This window comes from Cyprinodon tularosa, unplaced genomic scaffold (assembly GCF_016077235.1).
Source record: "Cyprinodon tularosa strain WSP-4 unplaced genomic scaffold, ASM1607723v1 ctg280, whole genome shotgun sequence".
Classification (NCBI taxonomy): Eukaryota; Metazoa; Chordata; class Actinopteri; order Cyprinodontiformes; family Cyprinodontidae; genus Cyprinodon; species Cyprinodon tularosa.
In genome coordinates this window covers 1,392,552-1,414,914 of record NW_024038986.1, presented here as the reverse complement: position 1 = coordinate 1,414,914, position 22,363 = coordinate 1,392,552, and the positions used below count along the sequence as shown (strand labels likewise).

Below are 22,363 nucleotides of genomic sequence, written 5' to 3'. Positions count from 1 at the left end.
TTGAAGAGAAAGATGAATGCAGCCAAGTACAGAGAAATCCTGTAAGAAAACCTCTTCCAGAGAGCTCAGGACCTCAGACTGGGCCAAAGGTTCACCTTTTAACAAAACAATGACCCCAAGCACACAGCTAAAATAACACAGGAATCGACTGGGAACAACTCTGTGACCATTCTTGACTGGCCCAGCAAGAGCCCTGACCTAAAGCCAACTGAGCATCTCTGGAGAGACCAGAAAATGGCTGTCCACCAACCCTCACCATCCAACCTGACAGAACTGGAGAGGATCTGCAAGGAAGGATCATTTCTGTTTTTTTCTTTCAAGATGGAGTGTTGAGTGTAAATTAAAGAGAAATAAAAAGAACTTTATTGATTTTAGCAAATGGTTAACAAAGAGGAGTCAATACGTATATATATATATAGTGAGAGATATGTATATACAGTATATATATATAGACCTACAGCGAGGGAAAACAGTCCACCTCTGTGAACAGTGTCTGAGAGGTTGTGGTGGCTGCTGCACGCAATGTGGATCCTAAACAGATCAAGACACTGACAGAATCTATGGATGGAAGGCTTTAGAGCGCCATTGGGAAGAAAGGTGGCTATATTGGTCACTGATTTGTTTTCGAATGTCGTAAATGAATTTTGAGCTGTTATATTGGTTTACCTGATGAAAATAAACAAGTGAGATGGGTATAGTTGTTTTTTTACTATGTTGCGTAATAATTCTGCACAGTAATATATTTACCTCCACACACAGACATCCTCATAAAATGGCCAAAATATGAAACTTTGATATTAAAGAGTCTTTTGGGTTGATTGAGAACACAATTGTGGCCCAATAATAAAAATAATCCTAAAAATACAACTTGTCTAATAATTCTGTACACAGTTTATTAGCAGGAAGTTAAGACTACCAACATTAGCAAACAGGTTAGAGGGGAAGATGTTCCACATGCTGTTTGGACTATTAAGGAACCTTTAATCCAGTTCATTTTTATAGCTTGATTAAGTGAAGTAAAAGTAAGAACATTCAGACCTCCGTCAGCTAAGAGCTTTGAGAGAACAGATATTTTTTACTTTATCCGGTTTGATCTTCCAGATGAATTTGATCAAGTTGGGAACATTTACACAGGAAGAAAAAATAAATTAGCTGCTCTGATTAACCCTCTGGCTTTTACAACTTTTATCCTTCCACAACTATTTCTAATTTTTTCAGTTTTTCATGCAGGCAAAACATGATATCACATTAAGTTGTAAAGTCCAAAAATATTTTTGGTTTTAAAATAATTAAGCTCCACATATAATAAAATTCTACTATTAAATAAAGAGCCTATAGTAAGTAAATAAGATTGGATTATATAAGCAAAATACTTTAGATCTACTCTTAATACAACCAGCTCATTATTCCTAGTTTTTCATATTATCAAACTGAACTGTAACATTATTAGAGGATAATTTACTCTGACTTATTAGGGAAACCAAATGTTTAACCTCTACTATAATTAGCCTAACAGCTTATTGTTTTATGCTCATAAACGATACAAATGCAAGAATACAACTGTTAATTCAAAATAAAAAGTATTTTTTAATACAAACACTCTGTTACACATTAACAGGAGTAAACCCCACCCAATTTAAAAGCTACATTGAGCAGAGATGTGGTTTCAACAGCAGAATTAATGTTCCAGTTATAAATCAGATGGTGAAACCACCACGTCACATCAGGTAAAGAACAGAAAACGGCCACAGAGCACAACCACTGCTGGGAAGAAAGACAAAAAAAAAAGAAAAAGATCTCTGGGTACATATTAAAGCTACCAAAACAATGGAGCAACAAAATCAAAACATTGGTTAAACTACTTTTTTTTTTTTTTACTTGAAGTTGTCTCCGATTCTTCCAGCCATTAAAATTAAAATAAAAAGAAACTAAAGTCTGGACTTAAAAATAGGTGCATCACATCCATTTTCATATGTAGTGGCAAAGACCAAGAGCAAAAGCTTACAAAAATAAATATAAACCGAAAACAGATCATACCATTGAAACAGACCACTAATTTAAAAAGTCCACAAATCTCAAAAAGTGTGCCAACATGTGCTACATCTAAATCTGAAAGCACATAGGAAGCAAACATGGAGAAGGCAAAGAGCAGAGGCAGGTCGTCCGTCACTCTCTGTGGAAAAGGTTTGGAGACACGGATGCAGGGTGTCACTGGTTCAGACATGAGCGCTAACAGCTTATCTATACTGGTAGTTCATGTTGCCGTCGCCTCGGCCGAAGCCCGGGGTGTGGTACTGGCTGTGGTTGGGGCCGAAGCCCTGGTTGGCCACTCCCTGTCCGCTGTAACTGGGAGGGGAGCTGAAGCCTGGAAGCAGAGGAGACGTGAAAAATTAGCAAAATAATAAATAAATAAATGAGATCTATGAATCAGGAGGACAAGTTTGGATGGATTGGAGCTGTGTCATTTAATCAATCTTGGTTCCACTTTAAATATGTGTACTCAAGCTGTACGACATTTCTCCAGAATTCCCTCTGGTTGAATAGTTTTAATTTCTGTTTAATTTCTGCTGTTTCATTAGAAATATATGTTTTGTTCATTTTGTCAGTAAATAAAGCGCTGTGTGCATTTCTATGACAACGAAAGTACACTACTGTTCATATGGGCAAGGGACTAAACAAGGAAGTGATGCAGCTAAACCAATTAGCACCTCCCAGTGAAAACAATGAAAACTCTAAGATCCAGTGTCAACATGCTTTTTTTTTTTTTAAAGCTATAAAAACTAGAGTGAGATTTGTGAGCAATTTACTGTTCAAGTGCATTTCTGTTCTAACTGAATGAAATTAAACCAACCTAGAAAGTTTAAACCAAAATACAAAGATCGATGTCAGAAACTGATGACTGATGGTTGGATCCAAGATGGCTGGATGAATGTTTTGTTGGCTGAAGGATGACAGTGTTGTTCTCGTCAACAATGAGGATAACGAAATTATTTCATTGACGCTCCTTTTTTTTCATGGAGATAATGAAACCTGACGAGCTAAACATGGATCTTAGATGACTGAAACATGACTAGTCATGGTTTGAGTTTTAGTCAGCTAGACTAAATCAGGTCATTGGTCAGATGTTTAAACTTCATCATGCTGTAACCTGCTGAGCAGTATCACCCGTGCTGCTGCGTCTTGTTTGATCCTGCCGCCCTCCTTCTGCGCAGCGTCGCACATGCTGCAGGAGCACAGATGGATCATGGCAGCAGTGGCAGAAAATAACATGCAATGGCCTGGTACTGCGCCCTCAACTCTGACAAACTCTGCTGATCTTCCAGCTGTGCAGAAATGCGTCTTTGCGCGGCTTAGCTCTGTCGCTTCACGCCTCTAATGGTTTGCCCTCAGCAGTATGGCTCTTCCTGCTCTCGCTACTTAATAAACTACGTGGCTGATCATCCTCTGCCAAGCGTAAAAAATCTCTTATCAAGATTTTTTTCTTCCAGCTCACAAAAGAATTTCTACCAAAAGAAATCCTTAAATGATGTCCAAAAAAATATTTCATTGCATACCATTAAGTTTTGGATAAAGAGCCAGAGAAAGAGGTAGATAAATCTTTGAATATTTCTCTCCTATTGTTCTTGTTTCTATTTAAATATGAAGTAAATGTTTCCTTGTATTGTCATTAAAATAGTTTCTCCGTTTCCCTTAAATATTTTAGTCAGCATATTCATTTAAGTTTGTATCATCATGGAATTACAAATCATGTAGGTTCTCTCTGTATTTTTTTCTTATATCAAAATCCTGTGAATTTAAATCTACTTTGATCCAGAGGTGTCACGTAACGAAGTAAACTTCTTTACTGTACTTAAGTACAATTTTTGGGTATCTATACTTTACTCCATTACTTATTTTTCTTCCTACCTCTGACTTCTACTCATTACATTTTCACACAAGTATCTGTACTTTCTATTCCTTACATTTTTAAACGTTACTCGTTACTCTTGGCTTCGGTTTAATGTTTATAAATATTTATTTCACGTTATGTGCTCCATCCAATTCAGATCATTTGCGCCATCCACATCTAGTGAAAACTTGTGTAATTGATGAGTCATATAACGCAAACACTCATTGGTTACCTAAAGGGAATCATCAGAAGCAAGCAGCTGTTCTTCAAACTGCAAACGTGAATTGTCTTTGCCATGCTACAATGTTGGATTCAGAAAAAGATGTTGAAATGTCTGAAAGGTCGGACACAGGCGAGAGCGTATCGGGAGATGGAGACCAACAAGACCTCCCTCATCCTTGGTCTTATCTCAGAGAATTTTTCGAATTATTCAAAAAATTTAGCTTTCAATTCATATAGTGGCATCTGGCTGTTTTTTTAAAGGTTACTTTATAGTTTAAGTTGTTTTTGGAGCACATACTTTTTCACTTTTACTGGAGTTAAGATGTTTAGGTTATACTTCAACTTTTACCAGTGTTTTTAGACTGCAGTATCAATACTTCTACTTAACAAATGTGTGTAATTTTGAAACCAAAGCTTTGAAAGCTGAGCAGCAGTACCTGGGGGGTAAATTGTCAGAAATAAAGCCAAAATTGCCAAAGTAGAAAGAAGAATGTTTTTGCTTTTCACTTTTTTGGAGCAATGAAGATTTTATTGATCTGTGTGTAATGCATAATTCATAGTAGATCAGGAAGTTTTTGCTTTATAATGGAAACCTTGTATGTTTAAAATCATTCCTCCAAATATTATTTATTAATATTTTACATTTTGTTAGCTTTTCTGTCTGCTTTATCAACAGTACGATGTGTTGAACTAGATCTGCTATATTCACAGTTTTGTGAAACTTTTTATTATAAAGTAGAGCATCAATTCATAAAAAAAGTTTATTTGAATTCTATAAATCAAAGTTTTCTGCCCAACAGCAATGATGAACTGCATGGCAGCATTCCTCACCCAGCCATTATAGGATCTATGCTAGAGCTGTCAGTCTGGGAAAGAATCTGGTTGTTATTCCAGATTGTAAAGGTTCACTTTTTTTTGCAACATTAAACTGACTAAAACTTAAAAAGGGTTTAGTCTAGTTTTAGTCAACTAAAACTGACTAAAACTATTGCATATCGTAATTTATAAAATGTGAATAGAACTAATAATATCTTTAAAGACTTAATCTAAGATGGCTGTCAAAAACAACACTGCATATTAAACTGAAGGACGGATAGAAAAACTGGAAAATGAAAGGATTACTGTCTGGATGAACGGATGAAATGATGGATGATTGAGAAAGAAATGATGAAATAGTGAAGCAGGATGATTAATAGTCTGGAAATACTAATTTTCTTCCTTCTATCTGTGCCTAAAAATGGGAAAGACTAAATTTCCAAACTCTTTCAGGCTGCACAGGAACTCACCTTCATAGCCGTAGTCCTGGTTCCCTCCAGGACCAGCCCCTCCCGTCACCTGGCTGGGGTAGGCGGTGCTGTAGGAGTAACCGCCTGCGACGCCCTGGTTCTGGTTGAAGCTCTTCTTTACCGGCCCATACTGGCTGTACGGGCCCTGCCCTGCAGGGGGCCCTGACATATAGCCTCCTGGAGGCCCAGCGGGGCCCCTAGGGGGACCTGGAATGTTTCCCTTTCCCCCCTTCAGCCCGGGGGGTTTCTTTTTGGGCATTTTGCTGGCTGCTTGGGGCGTGTAGGAGCCTTCATTCTGGTAATAGGAAGCATAGGAGCTTGGAGCCGGCGCTTCGGGGGAGCTGAACGGAGGGCCTCCTGAAAGGCTTCCAGACACCCCGGCTCCTCCATTTGCTCCATCGTTGTCATAGTAATCTAAGGGAATGACAGCAAAGGCTTAAAATGGATCAAATGTCACAGTTTGTAGCAGCTCCAGGTTGTGTTTTAAATACATAAAGAATAAGGAAATGGTTCACGAATGCAACATTTATTAATAAAAGAACATATAAAAACAGCAGGAGGGAGGAGTCCTCCCAAAGCACAGATTTCATCCAGTCTGAAAACAAACCAAAGGACAACTTTTTTTCTTCCATCTTTACTGATACAAGTCAAAAATAAAAAATAACTAATTACTAGAGTAAGACCATCATGCAGCTAGTGTGTTTCTAAATCTGCAGCACTACGACGGGGAAACGACAGATCTTATGAAATATGTTAAATTTCCTTTAAACAGAGCTACATTTATCAAATAAACCCAGATATAGATGGAAGTGACAAAGGCAAACAGTTGAAACAAAACTTCACTGGTTTATCTAAAGATAAACCAATAAAAAAAAGGGCATTCCAGCTCCCAGGGGTCGAGACTATGAGGGACTACGGGCCCAAATGGGCCGCGAGGTTTGAGAAGGTCCTGGTGTTTGGGTACGTCCAGAGGAATCTCTAATGGCTGCATGCATGCAGTGGAAGATCGTCTCCTCCAGGTGGCAGGAAGTGACAAGTGGTATTGGACAGACAGGCTATAGATGGAGTCCCTTTATCCCCAGGGTGGTGAACATGGCGGTGATGGGACTCTACGATCTTGCTGGAACACTACAGAGTATTTTGTCCTTTAAAATCCTCTCAACAGGATTGTTTTTGTTTTGTTTTTTCCTTTCACTAAGCCTGGGAAGTTCTATGTCGCAAACTCGTGGTAGCCATAGTAGTCTGAGACAAAGTCACCTAAAGAGTGAGACAGGGCAGAGAAGGGGACAAAAAAATGTCAAAATTAGATTATTTTGAATTTTTCTTCTGCCTTAAAAGCGGCAGGCCATGTTAGGTCAGATTAGGTTGTTTATTTTATTGTGTTGGACATTGGTTTTTTAGATTTCTCTGCTCCTGTCACGCTCAGGTAGGTCAAGTCTTCAAACCAGGCTGCCAGAATGAAGAAAGGGAAACTCATAAGAGGAGGCTTGTCAAAAAAAACCCGATTCAACCCTGTGGCTTAAAGCAGAGAAATGTAAAATCACTCAGCCAGGATAATCCCAGTGAGATTAAGGAGCTTTTACAAAAAAATGGAGAGTTGCAACAAACTGAAGGACACAAGGACATCTCTGCCAACACAATGGTCAACCTGTCTTTTACTTTTATCCAGAATGACAAATGTTTGCAACATTAGAGGGAAACAAACTAAATACTCACTGTATCCAGAGTTGGTGCTGTTACCGTATCCGTACGTTCCAAAACCACCTGACAGGAAAGCACAAATGTTAGCGAGGCGATTTAAACCCCGTTAGCTCAGCGTCCCAAAAGGGAATGCAGGTTTCTACCTCCTTGGCCGTAGCCTCCGCCATTGTTGAAGCCTCTGCCTCTTCCTCGGCCTCGTCCTCCTCTACCTCTGCCTCTGGGAGCACCGGCTTCCACGCCTCCCATCAGGCCAAAAGATGGGTGCTTAAAAGGATAAAAAAGATTTAATTTTATTAACCAGAGGAAAAACAATCCTCTGAGCTGCAGGAATTCTTGCCCCTTCGACTTCTTACTTCTCTCACATTACTATAAAATAAAATAAAAAAAAATCATGGATATTTTATTAAAGTCGATGGAAAGCAGCAGTTCCAACCGTCACAGTTCCCAATTCTCCCGAGTGATGCCCGACTTTGTCCCCGAGTGAATAAAGTGAATGTGATTGGTCGTTTATCAAGGGGGCGGGATTGTTGTGGCGAAAGGTTCGACAGCAGTTTGGTTGTGGCTGGTTTGTCAGAAGCATCTTGCTAACCAGTTAGCAACTTAGTGCTAGTAGGTTCCCAATGGGAAATTCCATTGGGACCAAGTAGCACTAAATTGGTGACTTAGAAACAACACTGTCAAGAAACGCTATGGACAGAGGAAACATGCAAGAGGAGGAGAGTTTAGTGTCGGATTCCCTTGAACACTGGGATGGAACTCAATGGGAAAGTAAACGATTCTTATTTCAACCGTTGCGTATATTAACTGCGACATATGAATCAAGATGCTATGACTGAAAAATTAGACAGATTGACCGTTGATATATGACTGGCATATACTGGTAAAACTTGGAAAAATCATTGCTTTGTTTTTTATTTTAAATGAGCATATAACTTAAGATGATATTGCTTTTGGGGCAGCTCAACTAAATAAGGAGTAACATTCAGTTTTTGATCACCTGACTTGTACAATGTGAAAACAGTTAATTGATAAGACTAAAATAACAAAATAATCTTTAGTCTCTTTAATAAAAAAAATAAAAAAAGAAAAACAAGAAAGATTGATTATCATAATGTCAATTTGCTGGTCAATGGAAATGCTGCTGGTGAAAACCGTGGAAAAAAAGCAAAGACCAACAGATGAGCTGGGAGATTGTGTAGAAGGTTCTCCTTTAGATCAGGAGATTGAGCACTGCATGTCACCATGGCTACAAACCCTCCTCTTTAAAACACGTAAAGCTGCAGGGATGATTTTCTTCCTCATTACCATGGAACAACTGAGGAGGCTGACCCCCTATCAGGACGCCCACACTGATGCATTTCTTCCTGTTAAAGGGAGTTTTTCTCTCCACTGTCCCTTTTTGCTCACCCAGAAGGAGTCAATTCCTCAATGACCGAACGCAGTCAGCTGGACTTACTAAAAAAAGATTTAACTAGTTTATTTGGATGATTTGATTGAATTTTCTCTATAAGGTGCCTTGAGACAACGTATTTAAAAATCGGTGCGATATTAATGAGTTAGAATGAGCTGGACAGAGTGAGACCAACACATATTTACAGACTGATCTCCAGAGGTGCAGAAAAAGAGGATTCCTGACATTTATGCTGTGTTGCAGGGATAAAATTTAAATGCAAGATTTTGGGAAAAAAAAAAAAAGTGAAAATGTGAAAAAGCAGAGAAGTAGTAAGAAAGCATAAAGGCCTTAGGGGGGGCGCTGTCCCAGGACGCCTACCATGGGTGGTCCCTTCTTCTTCTTGGACGGCTCAGGAACAGAGCCTTCAGGGAAAAGCTTCTCCAGGGCAGCCAGCGCTGCGTACGCCTTGGCCACCTTCTTATTGGATCCTGTGCCCTGGAACTTCTGCCCATCTATCTCCACCTCCATGACGAAGCGTTTGTCGTGACTGCCGCCCGTCTCCAAGATGAGCTCGTACTTGAGGCCCCGCCTCTTCTCGTTCAGCTCCATGACGGGGTTCTTGCCGTGTTTAGTCAGGATTGGTCCCTGTTGGCGAGTGGTCTGAAAGGAGAAAAAGCGGCCGTGACTGGAGATCCAACTAATTGGCGTCCTGCGTTATCCGCTGATGTTTACCTCTGTAGCTTCGGTGGCAGCAGGCGGCGCTGCTGCAGTGGTGGCAGAGGAAGATTCGGTGGGCGTCGCTGGCGGCTGCACTTCTTCTGCTGTGACTGCTACCGCTGTTTCTTCCACTTTAACAGTCGGTTCACTCTTCACTTCCACCCCGGTGGGTAGGCCCATGTCCTGCAGCACCTAAACTCACCCAAAAACATTCAGTTTGATTTAAAATCAGCAAAGTCCATCTGATTGGTCCAAGCGTGGAGCTGCGTGCACCGTCAGTAAATACATTTAGGAGACTGCGCTCACCTTGACGGCTACGTGCAGCTTGGCCGTGCGCTTCGATGGACCTGAAGCTTCAAACGACTTTCCGTCCACCTCCACAGCCATAGTGAATACCGGAACGTGAACTGGACCAGTTTGGGATATCAGCTTATACTGGAGGCCTGGTTTCAGCTGATTGAGCCGCATTAAGGCGTTCATAGCCTGAGGTGGTTCAGCTTTTTCATCTGCAGCTTTTTGGAACAAAACCAGCAAAGGTTAATCTTTCTAACAGCCAATAACTTGAATGTAGTAAAGGAAATAAATGAGGATTTAAGCTAAACTAAGTTACTACAGATAAACTTACATTTCTTCTGCAGCTTTTTCTTCTTTTTGTTTGGACTCTTGTCATCGGGTCCCTCCTCTTCCTCTATAGGCCTCTTCATGGGTGGGGCGTACGCCGTGCTGGGCGGGATTTGCACTAAATAAACATTAAATCATGTCATTAGAAACATATCTCCAATTTTAAAGATCCAAAAATGTTCTTTAATTACAATAATGTTTGTATACCTCCAAAACGACAGGGTGCTGTACCTGTGTAATCAATGGGGGTATCACTGCGGGGCTTTTTGGGCATTTTTGAGGGTAGAGGGTCCATTCCCAGCACTTTGTGAAGCTGCCCAAAAGCTGACAGCCTTAAAGCATGCTGGCGACAGGAGAAATACATTTTATTAGGTTAATCGTGTTTTATCAGCTGAATATGGCTAAGCAGCTTTAATAGGCTCACTTGTGCGCTCAGTGTGATGTCTTCCCGCTGCTGCTGATCCAAGTGACCGATGGCATCAGTAGGGTCCTTCTCACAGGGGTCGTAAATACCAGGCCCATCTGAAAAACAGCAGTTCAAGGCTTGATTTAGATCAAAAGCAAAGATTACCTGTGAGGAGGAACAGGAGGTTTTTACACACCTGGCAGGAGGATCCCTGAAGCAAGACACTCTAAAACTCTCCGCAGAGCTTCACCCGCCCCCATGGGTCGGTTTCCTGTGCCGATCGCTTTCTCACAGATCAGCTCCAGCGGCTGTGCAACAGAAGAGAGAATGAAAGTGTTGAATTCTCTCAGAAGAATTCTTCTTTGCAACATTACAAGTGGAACAGTGCTGAATGGAGGATTTTCAAGGATTCCAGCAGAATGCATCAATAAAACATTAAGGAAAAAAAAACAAAAAGCAACAACACTGGCTCCAGAAGTACAAACTTCCAAACTGCCCTGGCCAATAACGGAAGAGATTCTTCTTTACAAAAGACGAAACCAGCAAAGCATCCTACAGTATCAATTTCGAAGCTTCGTCCAAAAAAATCCTTAAAAATGGACGGCGTGCAACAAATCAGGCTTTTGAAATCAGCAAACATCAAGTGTTGTTTTAGTAAAAAAAGAGCCCGGATTTTAACGCTTTAAACAGAACTAATTGTATTTTCTTTCTTTCTCTATAAAAACAGATGGAAAAACGAGCTTCGCTCTTAGCAGGTGCTAATATGAGGCACTACACAAGTTTCTGAAATCTCTCTCTGCCCCCTCAGCCCTCAGTTTTTTCTGTCTTAATGAGAGCAGTGGGCTTTATGCTGCCCTGCAAGGCTTTAAACCTGGGTTTGAATAGAGACAAAGCCATTCTGAAGCACATATCAAGGTTCTCATTTTAACCCTGGATCTATATTTATTTTAGATTCTGTTCATAGTGGAGAATCCTGCTTCACAGCAGCAGGTTGAGCCAAACAAACTCTAAATGTGCAGGGTCATCTTTGAGCACCATTTCACTTTTCTTTCACCAGTTTACCACGGTTCTTCCAGCAGTCTACACTTTCTCTATTTTTTTCCTCTTTCTCGTCGTCTTCTTCTTCTTCCCCATCGCCTGGTCTACCACAGGTTTGCCTGCTGTGTCTAAAAGTAGCAGCAGCAGCAGCCCAGACTGACAGCAGCTCATTGGCTAATTTGTTCATGTTTAGCCTGGTGCCGGACACTTTGAAGGGCTTTACCGTATTAAGTGGAGAAGTGGCGCAAGTGAAGTTAGACACTGTTAATCGGACAACATGCAGTAATTTATTAATATTTTAAATCAGGTTGGGTCCGGATTAGGGTTGTCAAAAGTATCGATACTCCAAAAAGTATCGATACAGCCATCTAAAGTGCAAAATTGTGGAAAATGCACTTTCTGAACACTGTGTGATTGAATAACTCTGTGCATTTTTCAGTTTCAGACTTTTTTTGTAACAGGTGCAGCTGCTGAGAATTATTTTTGTTTAACTGGTTTGGCTAGTGTCATTGTTATGTGTGCAAAGCATAGCCAAGGAAGGAACACTTAATTTTAATTTTGTAAGTTTTTTATCAAGCTTGCGTAATATTGTGCACAGAATACAACCTCAAAATATTGTTCTTATTTTTTTTTTAGTAATTAAAATATTTCTGTTGAATTTTAGAGTCTTTGTTTTTATTCTTGTTGCATCGAAAAGGGTATCGAATATTTTACTTAGTATTGGTATCGAGTTGAAAAGTTTAGTATCGTGACAACCCTAGTCCGGATTAACCAGAATGTGGGTCTGGATCCGGACAGCGGTCCGCTAATCTGTGACTTCTGTAGAAAAACCTTTTCCTAAAAGTGTTACAGCAAAGTCCTGCAGCGCTAGATTTGCACAAGCAGGCTTTCAATGTCATGGAAAAACTGAAAACCTGGAGTAAAAAAATCAGCTTAGTGCAATATTGGTTGAAATTATTTGCAAATTAGATTTTTGCCGAAAATGTTCGGCCCTTGCTTAGAGTAACAATTTTTATTATGGCAAGTATAAACACTTGGTTTGCGAACTTACCCAGCCACGGAGCGGGGCCCATGTAGGGACTCGGGTGCACAGGTCCCTTAGGATCCGGATGACGATGACGCAAGAGCGCAGTCCGTTGGCTCTGGCCTGGAAACACAAGCAGGAGTCGGGAGGGGGTGGGGCAAGGTGGTAGGAAGACAAGTCTTAGTCAAGAAGAGACCGCTATGTGGGACAAGCAAGAACACCACCGACATTAAAAGGTAAATATAGAAAAATGGAGCCACAGACTATTTCAGCTTAGCTTTGTCACTGTGGAAAATATCCCCGGATGTTTAAGGATCACTTTACAAGAAGATCTTAAGATCATGAACTGGTTTAGCAACATCCATACATACAAATATCTGGTACTGAAGCTATCAGGTTTAAACTACTGCTTCAAAAAAAAGAAAACACAAAACATGCATCTAAGAAGGATCAGAAGGAAAGAAGTGGATAAAAACACCTCAAACTCTCTTAAGCTAGTGTAAGAATCAAGTGAACCATTACAAAAAGCTGTGCATACATGTGGCGTCACTGTGAGGGGGAGGCATGGGTGAGTTAGAGGGAAAAAAACTCAGAAATGACTCAAGGTGCAATATTCCTGTTGATTTTGTGGCACAAACTAACGAAAAGCAGCCAGGAGAGCAGAGAAGGGAGGTTGAGGGCCACATACTTCACACTTAGAAGCTGCTGAGATGGAGCACGGATTGTTACAGAAAAGCCAAAGCTGACGCAGGCAAAGTACTACGAGTAATAAAACACGGTTAACCACAAACAGTTGGCCTTACGTTACCACGTGGGGCAGCAACAAAGTGCTCTAAAAGTAGCTTGCGTATTTCGTTTATGAAAACAAAAACAACTCATTCACAGCAACAATGAGAGAGAAATATTGCACCTGGATGCGTGGCTATTAGTTCCAGATTCTGTTGATTTGAGTCAAAACAAAAGCTTCGCTAAATGAGGAAGGTAGTGAAACTTAAGAGCTAAAAGCAGCAACATTTCCTTAGAATCAATTTTACTGACAGAGAACCTGTAAAGTGAACAAAGCAACTGAAGCGTGTGATGACACACATATATCCTAAGAAACAAACACCCAAGTCATTAAAATTATACTACAGGAAGTACGCCTCAAAAGAGGGAAATAAAAGAATAAAGAGCATAAAACAAAAAAACTCAAAGCTACATCTGTTTTAGAGACAAATAAAGACAAGGTTCAAACCTGGAACCACTTAGCGTGGCGTAGAGATGCCAAGGCAGTTAGGCATTTCTGCCTGTCCAGAACATCCGGAGGCTCGATGACTGAAAGCGTTTCTATTGGCAGGTGGAATAAGAAGACAAGGTACAGTTTGACCAAGGGGAGTTCTGTCAGCCGGCCAGGGGGAACACAGGCAGCCTTCCCAAACCACAGGCAGGAAAGGGGAAGGGGAGGGGATCCCTCCACTGGAGAACCACCCAAAGCTTTCAACTTCCCAGTTAATATCATACAGCCTGCCCCTGCTTTCTCTCCCTCTCACGCACGCATACACACAAAGGGACACCTGCAAAATAGAGATGCATCGAAGAATTCTCCGGCGGCCAGAATCGGATTTTCCTTTTTTTCCCTCCTCATAGGGATGCTATGAGGCTTTTCAGAACGCCACAAGCTAGCTGGCAACAAGCAGGTTTTAGAGAACGAAGGCATGCTGTCTAATGTTTTTGCCTTCATATTAATGCCTAAATATTCCTAGATCAATTAATCAGATATTTTCCCACGGCTTTAAAAAATAAGATGGTATATGAGGTCATTAAACGACTAAGGAAAATATGTCGGTTTAGACATGAAGGCGAGTTTGATGATCTAGTAGCGCTGTTTTGTTTCCACTCACAGGACACCAATCAGTGCAGAGAGGAAGCGGCTGGATGTCATGTTTAAACAGTTGGATACGAATAGCTGCTCCTGGATAGAAGCACTTTCCCACTGAGCGGTTTATGAGGCTCACGATCATAAAAGCTTTTTATGTACCTGTTCATGCAAACCTGCCTCAAGATAATTGTTGACTCTTTTTCGTTAGCAGAGCTGTGTGGTGCCAACTGCTGTAGCCTAACTCTAAACACAATACAGCCACCCAGAGCCTCTTAAAAGATTAGATTACACTGGGTTTTGTTGGACAAAAAAAAAACTTTTACCATATCTAAAGATTAACCCGTTTAGCTGAGATCGTGGAGAGAATAATCAGCTGGGCTGCTGCTGTTAACATCTCGGATTATAGATGATTATAGATTATTTTCAGTGCTTAGTCCTGTTTTTCTAATAGACACAGCCATGGACTCAGCTTTTACTGTGACTAAATATGTGCTACATTTCACCCTTTCAGAACTCGTCTCCTAAGCTGTGGGACTACTTTACCGTTATATTATCTAAAGAGGATATTTTTTAGGCTCGCATGGCCTTGATTTTTGTATTTCCTGAAAGTATTCAGATAGGAAGAGGGATTATAGAGAGGTGGAAAGAGATGTGTAAGTAAAGTAAAGTAAAGTAACAAGGCCAGGACTCGAACCTGTGGCAGTCGTGTTGAGGACAAAGCCTCTGTACATGGGTCGTTTGCTTAACCTCTGCACTGCCGCCACGCCAGTTACCTTACCGCCGTTCACACTGAACCCGATTCTGCGGGAGGTTCGTCCCCCTCCCCACTCTGCACGCATGCTCAGTGTGATGGATTGCTTTCAAGTCAAAGAGTTGATTCAATCATTGTGTTTTTCTTAGATGGAAATCTTTGAACCAATCTGACTCAATGATCTGATTCAATTGTACCTTAAGATGACGTGTTGTGAATTGGCGCAATATAAACTGATTTGAATGTTACAAAAATGCTTTTTTTTCTTTACTTAAGATAAAAGCATTCTACAGTTAGTTATAAACCCTTATGGAAGGTTGTAGATTTCCAAAACTGGCTGCAGAACTTCTGATCAATGCATCTCTACTAGAAACCCGGTTTACTCGGGTTGTGACGTAAGTCATAACCTCTGTAAAAAAACACAAACACTTAAAAAATAAAAGTATCAAATGGGAGGTTGTCTCCACAGTTTTTCAGCTCAAACAGACACTCCCCTCTCCCCCCCACGTTAACAGGAGGTGGAACCCCTCCCCTTTGCCCCTATACTGGGTACACTGCACTTTGCCCCTTCCGAGACAGAGAGCGGCCAGTTGGTCAAAGGTCCAGCGTCCCTAAAAATTGACAAACTAGAAGGCTTGACAGAGAGAATCAGAATTGGAACCACAGGCAGAAATGATCAAATGCACAATAAGTGGGTATCAAAACAAGTCCACACTGCAGCAAAACTGATGGCTGATGGACGAAGGCCCAAACGGGGCATCGCTGTCAGTGCAGGGCTACAGATAAAGTCAAGGCTACCGTCCTCTCTGTTAGAGAAACGAGAACATAAAGACCTGACTCAACCCCAATCATTTGATCTAATCACTCAAATTTCAAAGGATCGCTGGGACGGCTACACCAGCTGACATGGATGCCAATTTCCTGCTCCCCTTGTCATCATCTGTAACCTTGGACCTTTCCTGCTGAAACAACCGGAGGCGGTTAACAGCCCACTGTGGGTGGGGAGGGGGAGGTCAAACAAAGAGTTTGGGCTTTTTGCTTCTCATTTTTGCTGCAATGCGAACCGTTCATCATCAATGATAAAAACACATGCAAACACAGTGGTCTCAGTGGTTTTGTATTTGGGTTAATTCTCAGTAAGCCTTCATTTCATTGTTACCTGGATCTTTAAAGGGGAACAGAAACCATGTCTTCAACAATAATTACACTACCTGCCCTTTACTGTATATTGGGCCATCAAAAATGTACAATTACATCACATGGAACTACGAGAGAGTCTAGAGAGCTATAAACATAGCGCTGTTTCTTTATCTGAAGGTCTTCTTGTCCCCTAGCTCCATTGAAGGCCCAATAAACAATATCTATCTAGCCTTGATGTCTGCCTGGCCTCCCAGCTGGAAGTAGGTTACCACTAATAAAGGGAGAGAGAGAGTCGTTATTTGGGACGCTTACCTCCGGCAGTAGCCTTCTCTATCTCTTCACGGACCAGAGGGGATGTGAGGTGAATAGTGAGCGTGAGGGGGGGCTCCTTTGTGTTCTGGATAATGATGCTGGCATCACTGATATTCTGCGTTACGATATATTTATCTTCTGTTATTGCCTGGGAAGGAGAAATTAGTATAATGAGGTTTGATATAAATACTTTGGACACAGAAACATACCAAGTATAAAAATAAATCAGATTCAACAGGTGACATCCGAATGTTTATCAAATCTCCTTAAAAAGGAAAAATCTAGGAGGATCCAGAGTTTAAGTTGATATAAAGCTCAGAGAGACGTCAGGGCTGGTTATCCTCCCGCAGCAGTGCATTTCAGTGAGCTTGTCGCAGATATTTTTGAGTTATGCCCAATATTGAAGTGTGGTCTGCGCTGTGTTATTCCACGCCACAACGCAAGAGGGACAATCAGAAACTAGCTCTGGGTTTAGATAAGGCAGAGTAGGCGAGGAAGTGGGGGAAAGTTTGTGCAACAACAGAGGGACATGAGAGCCAAAAAGAGCGGGGATCCAGGTGGAAAAAGGGTCCCAGCGTTCTCGCGTACTTCGCTCTTCTAGCTGGTCCAACCTCACGAATCGTTTTCCACAATGGTGGTCATACAAAAAAAAAAAAAAAAGGCTGGTAAGGTACCAAACAGTATATACGCATAGTGTAGAGCGGATGCAGATTTGACCAATCAGAAGCCTCCTGTCTGCGGTCACCTACAATCTTGGAGAGGTGCACCAGAGTGTCTGCGGAAGGGGTTGGGTCACATCTGTGTTAACTGCAACACACGCAGACGACCTGGTTCTGAATTGACATACTCAAAATGTGCAGCGTCAACTTTGAGCACACCATTTCACTTTTCTGTCACCAGTTCACTACAGTTATTCCAGCAGTACACAATTTTTCATTTTTTTCTCATTGTCTATTCTCCTTCTTTCCCATGACCCGGCTTGCCACAGATTTTTTTGGCTGTGTCTAAAAGTAGCTAGCAGCAGCAACCCAGAGTGACAGCAGCTCACTGGCTAATTTGTATCACATACAGCCGGGTTTCGGACGCTCCGGGGGGCTTTATCATATTAACAGGAGAAGCAGTGGAAGAGAAGTTAGACACTGTTGTCGGACAACATGCAGTAACTTATAAATGGGTCCGGATTAACCAGCAGCTGGGCCCTGGTTCGGACCGCTAATCTGTGACCTCCGCTCTATAGGGACGAACCGGGCCAGTTTGCTATACAATTGAAAGTTTTAACTTTGCCTAATTCCTATCAAACTGTTGCGTATGTCCAACAAAGACAGAACATGGTCCAGCCTGACTCTGCTATAAACAAAGAACAACCATGTTCTGACAGAAAGCATGAAAAAAAAACAAAAAAAAAAACTATCCAGTACGTCCCAGCCTTTATTCCCCTTCGTACCTGTATCTGTGCAATAAGGTTATCAGACACTCGCTCCAGCAGACCGATGGTAGGCTTGTCCTTACAGAGAAGAACCAGCTCTAGGTCCAGATCTCCTTTCAGCAGCAAACCTTTAGCCACCAGGCCCACCCTCATCACACCACGCAGAGTACGAGTGGCCTGATCCTTCTGCTCACTTTTGGAATCCAAAGCAGATGAAACAAGTTAGCTGATTATGTTGTTCTCATCCAGTAACCAGGAGGAAAACACCAAATATTTCCTCACCTGTCTTTGTCAGCTTCTGTGCCTTCAAATTCAGACTTAGTAGTTCCCTTTTCCTCTTTATCCAGCCAATCAGAAACAGCTTTGAGAGCACGCTCCGTGTGGGACACCATGTTCTGGACACTTTCCAGCTCCTCCTGGGTTGGATAGATGGCCGAATGTTTGGCCATGACGTGGCGGTCCCCGTTCATAAAGACACGCATCGCTCTGTGACGCGGTGGAGGTGGCTAGGGTTGGAAAACAGGCACGGTTAAAATATACCATGAAATATTCAAGAGATCCTTTAAAAAGAACAAGCAGAAACCAGCTAGCACTAATGTTCAGCAGATGATCAAGTATGTGAAAGTGAATTACAGTGAAAACATCTAATTAATCACATTTTCCCACATTAACTTATCCAAATACAAATATATAGAATGTTGTTACCGTTTTTACTTTTAATGGTATGCTTTTCTGTTTTCCAAATAAACTCATGAGAACAGTTGTTTAACAGTTATTTTACTAATCCTACTTCGTGCAGCAAGTTTGAGGGCAACATGGATTATTTGGGTCAAAGCATTTATACGGTTTGGTTAATTTTAATTTAAATGCTTTTTATTAATTAACTTTATTTTAAACCCTGGATTAAGTGGCCTTAGACAATCTAAAGCCAACATGCACAAGAAGTTAAAGCTACAGTGTGTAATTTTCAGCGACATCTAGCGGTCAGACTGCAGCAACATGAACGTCTCCCCCCCACCGCTTCTCCCCCCCAACAGTACGGCGAGCGTTACGGGACAAAATGTCTTCCACGACGTCCGCATCACCTACCTTCTCAAGTGATGAGGTTTGTTTACATAGATAATTTTACAGATAGTATTTCATTAGTCTGTGTAGGGTATAGATTTCATGTAGACTTAAGATAATAAATATACCCGTTATTTTTTCTACGTCGTTGTGACGTTTTGGTGAGCTGCTTTGCATGGTGATATAAACAGACGAAGTAATTGTAGTCATTAGTTTAACAGCGAGATTGTGTTCGCTGGAAGAATATATATTCCCCGTTTACAGAGTCCAAGTCTTGTTTGTGGCACGGGGGTTACAAGGCGAGGAAGAGGGAAAGGAAGAGGGCAGAGAGGCCGGGGTGAGCGTGCAGCTGGGGCCAGGCGAGAGAGGGGAGCCAGCGGGGTGAGAGCAGAGGAGGAAAGGCTTGAAGATCTCCAAAGGAGCCGGAGAGAAGTAACCGAGGTATATATCCAGAAAATTATTTTACAGAAAATTACTGAATCATTACCTGTGAAACGTCAGGGACGTTGCTGAATAAGTATACTGGAGAGTAACAGCATCATCACGCAGCATGTTATTGTTTTAGACAGGTCTGAGCATCCTGTACTCCAAAAACTGCAGTGATATTAGACAATTGTGTGTATAGGATTAATTACCTGTCCAAGAGAAAACTGGCAACTTGAGCGTCACTTTGAAAACCTTTTTCCTCCATCAGTGACTTCCATCGTGTAAATGCCGTGCCAATGTTGATCCGTTTTTTTTGTCGTTTCTTGTCACTCTTGCGTTTATTCTCGTCGTGTTTCCGCTTCTTAGATGACGGGGGTTCGGTGTCCGCCGCTTTTCGTTGTGATACAGAGTAGGCATGATCCTCCATTCGTCTGATGTTTGGCCACACAGTGCCAAACAGTTTGCAAAGTCACTCACGCCTGCCGCCTTGTTTACCTTTCTTGTTACCGAGGCGCAGTATACCTGCTTCTTCTTCTTCTTTGGTTTCAGGCAGACTAAACGCTTCTCAGGCATAATACTGCCATCTACTGTTCAGTACCGTCTCAGTTCATCTCTCTCAACTTGCCGTAGTTATTTTCGAGCGTCATGGGAGATCTCGCAATCGCTAGTTTGTTGCCTCTGCGCTTGCCGTAGCGCAAAGATGTCTGCCTCCATGGCTGCGAGACCCGCTCCTATGTAATTATAAATAACGAATTCTAAGGCAACGCAAATGTTATGGTTAAAAGGCTGAGCTCATAGGTGATGATAAATAACATAGTTATGTATAATATATTAAATTTCTGAATTTATATGCCTGTAATTATTACACACTGTAGCTTTAAATGTAGGTTAGATTGACTACCTGTTGGCAGCAAATAAACAATGAAAACACAATTTACTTTATTTCTAAAACAAAAAGAATGGAACTTATTAGTTTTTCTCCCAATAGATGATTGCATTTGGCTAATGGTAAGAGAACAGAACAGAAATTGCAACTTTACCATTTTCATTGCGGTGAAGCTGTTGACTTTACAAGGTTAAAAGTGTCGTCGTGGAGAGAGAAAATACGCGGCTGGTGCTTGTTTCTGTGAGAGAAGAACAACAGTCATCACAAAGCGAGGAAAGACACAACAAGAAGGGTAGACTCATCAAGATGGCAGAAAAATTATAATTTAAATGTGATTTCTTCAATACTTTTGAATCGTTTTAGGATTCATTAATAGCTTTGAAAGAGGAAGATTTTAATTGCTGACTTTTGGCTGCTTGATTTGATGAGTTAAAAATATATAGGAACACATTTGAGTTGGCTAAAAATCTGTTTTACTTACACTAAACTCAGTAAATATCAACAGAGGAATGTTTATTAAAGTCAGAGGTCAAATTCCTGGTAATTTTAGTATGTCAGACTGACTTTGCTCTAAATTTATTTACTTACAATTCCTTTGAAAGTATACATGTTAGATAATGCTATTCTTTTCCCATTCAGTTTCTATTGAAACCTTTGTGAAATTTGACCATATTTTGTTAAGACATTGAAAGATAATTAAAACTGATGTGGTCAGTGAAACTCCAGGTCCCAAATCTGATCAAATCTCAGACATAAGAATGAATTGCTGGGTTTGTGGCTACAGTCGAATTAAAGTCTGCAAAGATCATAAAAAAAGAAGAAGAATTTAACATCTTTTAATAATTAGGTACATTTTGTAAAGAAAACACATCGAGATTCTTTCACCCGACCCAAAGATAACCACAATATATTTAGCTGAAGTTTGGGTCAAACAAAAACGACTAGATTTACCCGATTTTTATTTTATTTTATAAACAATTCTGTACATTCTGCGAAGAATCGTTTGTTTTATTGTAAACTGATATTTAAAATTAGATTGATAAAGCCTTAAGTTTAAAAATATCTCTTAAATTCTAATCCTATTTGCATCAACCTGCTAGACTTGGAAAAACTCGTCGCGTGAAACTATAACAAGCAAAATACAACAGACTCCATTAAGTACGACCGTAATAATTAAACTTTCATCTATTTAAAAAGAGGCTCTGGTGAACAGTGGAATACATTGTTTTCAAAGATAAGGTGAAAACCCACCCATGCCTCACGCGCTTCTATTCAGTTAGTCTGCTAATCGTAGCATCACCTCTGGCCTACTGAATGAACGGACCAAAAAAAATGAAAAACTACAGGCAAAAAAACACCAAGCTAGTATTTGCAACATTGGCTGAAAAAGGTAGATAACAAGAAAAACGTATACGAATCTAAACCTACATTTTCAGTCGGAGGAATTTAAAAAACAGACGCCATCTTATTTTGGTTCACATACCTCCCCAAAAATACGAAGAAAAAAAAAACGTTCATCGACCGTTTTAAAGCTAAAAGCATGCTCCTCAATGAGCAAACCTTTAAACCGATACTCTCCGTTTCCATATATGTGCATCTACAAATATCTAAAACATCAAATCTAAGGCTATATTTAGTCGTGTTGATTAAGGGACACCAAAATGGTCGAGGAAACAGAAGGAGACCCCATTGAATCTCCGACAACTGTTAGCTATAGCAGTTAGCCTTAACGAACAGCCGCAAAGAGACACGACTCAGGCGCACCAATACGCGAAAATACCTCAAGAAAACATCTTAAAATAAGTAACTTTCTGATAAAATATAACAAATATATCTGGGACTCATTTGATGCATTGTATTGCTGATACTTACTAGCATAAGCTGTGCAACTACCAGCCGTGCCACCGTCGGAAAACACAGCAACACGAAGTGCGGAGGTACACGCCCACGATCCTAAAAGCTCGAGCGCTCATTGGACAAACTCTGAACGACGAGGCAGCGTTAGCCAATAGGAAAATAGGAGTTCGCAGCTTAGGGGCGGTTCCAAGACTCCAAGTCGTTTAACTCAAAAGTCCTCCTTACGGTTCTGCAGATTATGGAAGCCCGTTTCCGCCACTCTGTAAAAAAAAAAAAAAAAAAACTATCTCAATATAATGAGATAGTATCTCAATATAATGAGATAGTAACTCAATATAATGAGAT

At 40.9% G+C, this 22,363-nt stretch overlaps 1 protein-coding gene across 4 annotated transcripts; it reads right to left on the bottom strand.

Moving 5' to 3' along the window:
* Positions 1-1,804: 1,804 nt before the first annotated feature.
* LOC119786862 (interleukin enhancer-binding factor 3 homolog) lies at positions 1,805-22,165 on the bottom strand. Of its 4 annotated transcripts, none has more exons than XM_038290417.1 (18): positions 22,034-22,165; positions 20,316-20,399; positions 18,067-18,290; positions 17,803-17,977; positions 16,359-16,506; positions 13,532-13,623; positions 12,325-12,420; positions 10,432-10,543; positions 10,254-10,351; positions 10,037-10,172; positions 9,834-9,947; positions 9,515-9,720; positions 9,224-9,400; positions 8,870-9,151; positions 7,242-7,362; positions 7,114-7,161; positions 5,398-5,811; positions 1,805-2,365 (listed from the first exon to the last, which is right to left on the bottom strand). In XM_038290417.1, the coding sequence occupies exons 2-18, from the start codon at positions 20,322-20,324 to the stop codon at positions 2,238-2,240; spliced, it is 2,580 nt and encodes an 859-aa protein (XP_038146345.1). In that variant the 5' UTR covers positions 20,325-20,399; positions 22,034-22,165; the 3' UTR covers positions 1,805-2,237. The 4 variants fall into 4 exon arrangements, with proteins under 4 accessions (XP_038146345.1, XP_038146346.1, XP_038146347.1 ...); XM_038290418.1 differs by having other exon boundaries at positions 10,061-10,172; XM_038290419.1 differs by lacking the exons at positions 1,805-2,365; positions 5,398-5,811 and adding an exon at positions 5,908-6,654 and having other exon boundaries at positions 22,034-22,164.
* Positions 22,166-22,363: the final 198 nt, after the last annotated feature.

What these genes read in the sequence shown, in the direction of transcription:
- LOC119786862 (XM_038290417.1), bottom strand. An exon ending in ACCTTATTGCACAGATACAG is followed by an intron (nt 16,507 to 17,802) that starts GTACGAAGGGGA and finishes TCTCCTTCCCAG; the next exon opens with GCAATAACAGAAGATAAATA. An exon ending in TTCAGGGATCCTCCTGCCAG is followed by an intron (nt 10,352 to 10,431) that starts GTGTGTAAAAAC and finishes GCTGTTTTTCAG; the next exon opens with ATGGGCCTGGTATTTACGAC.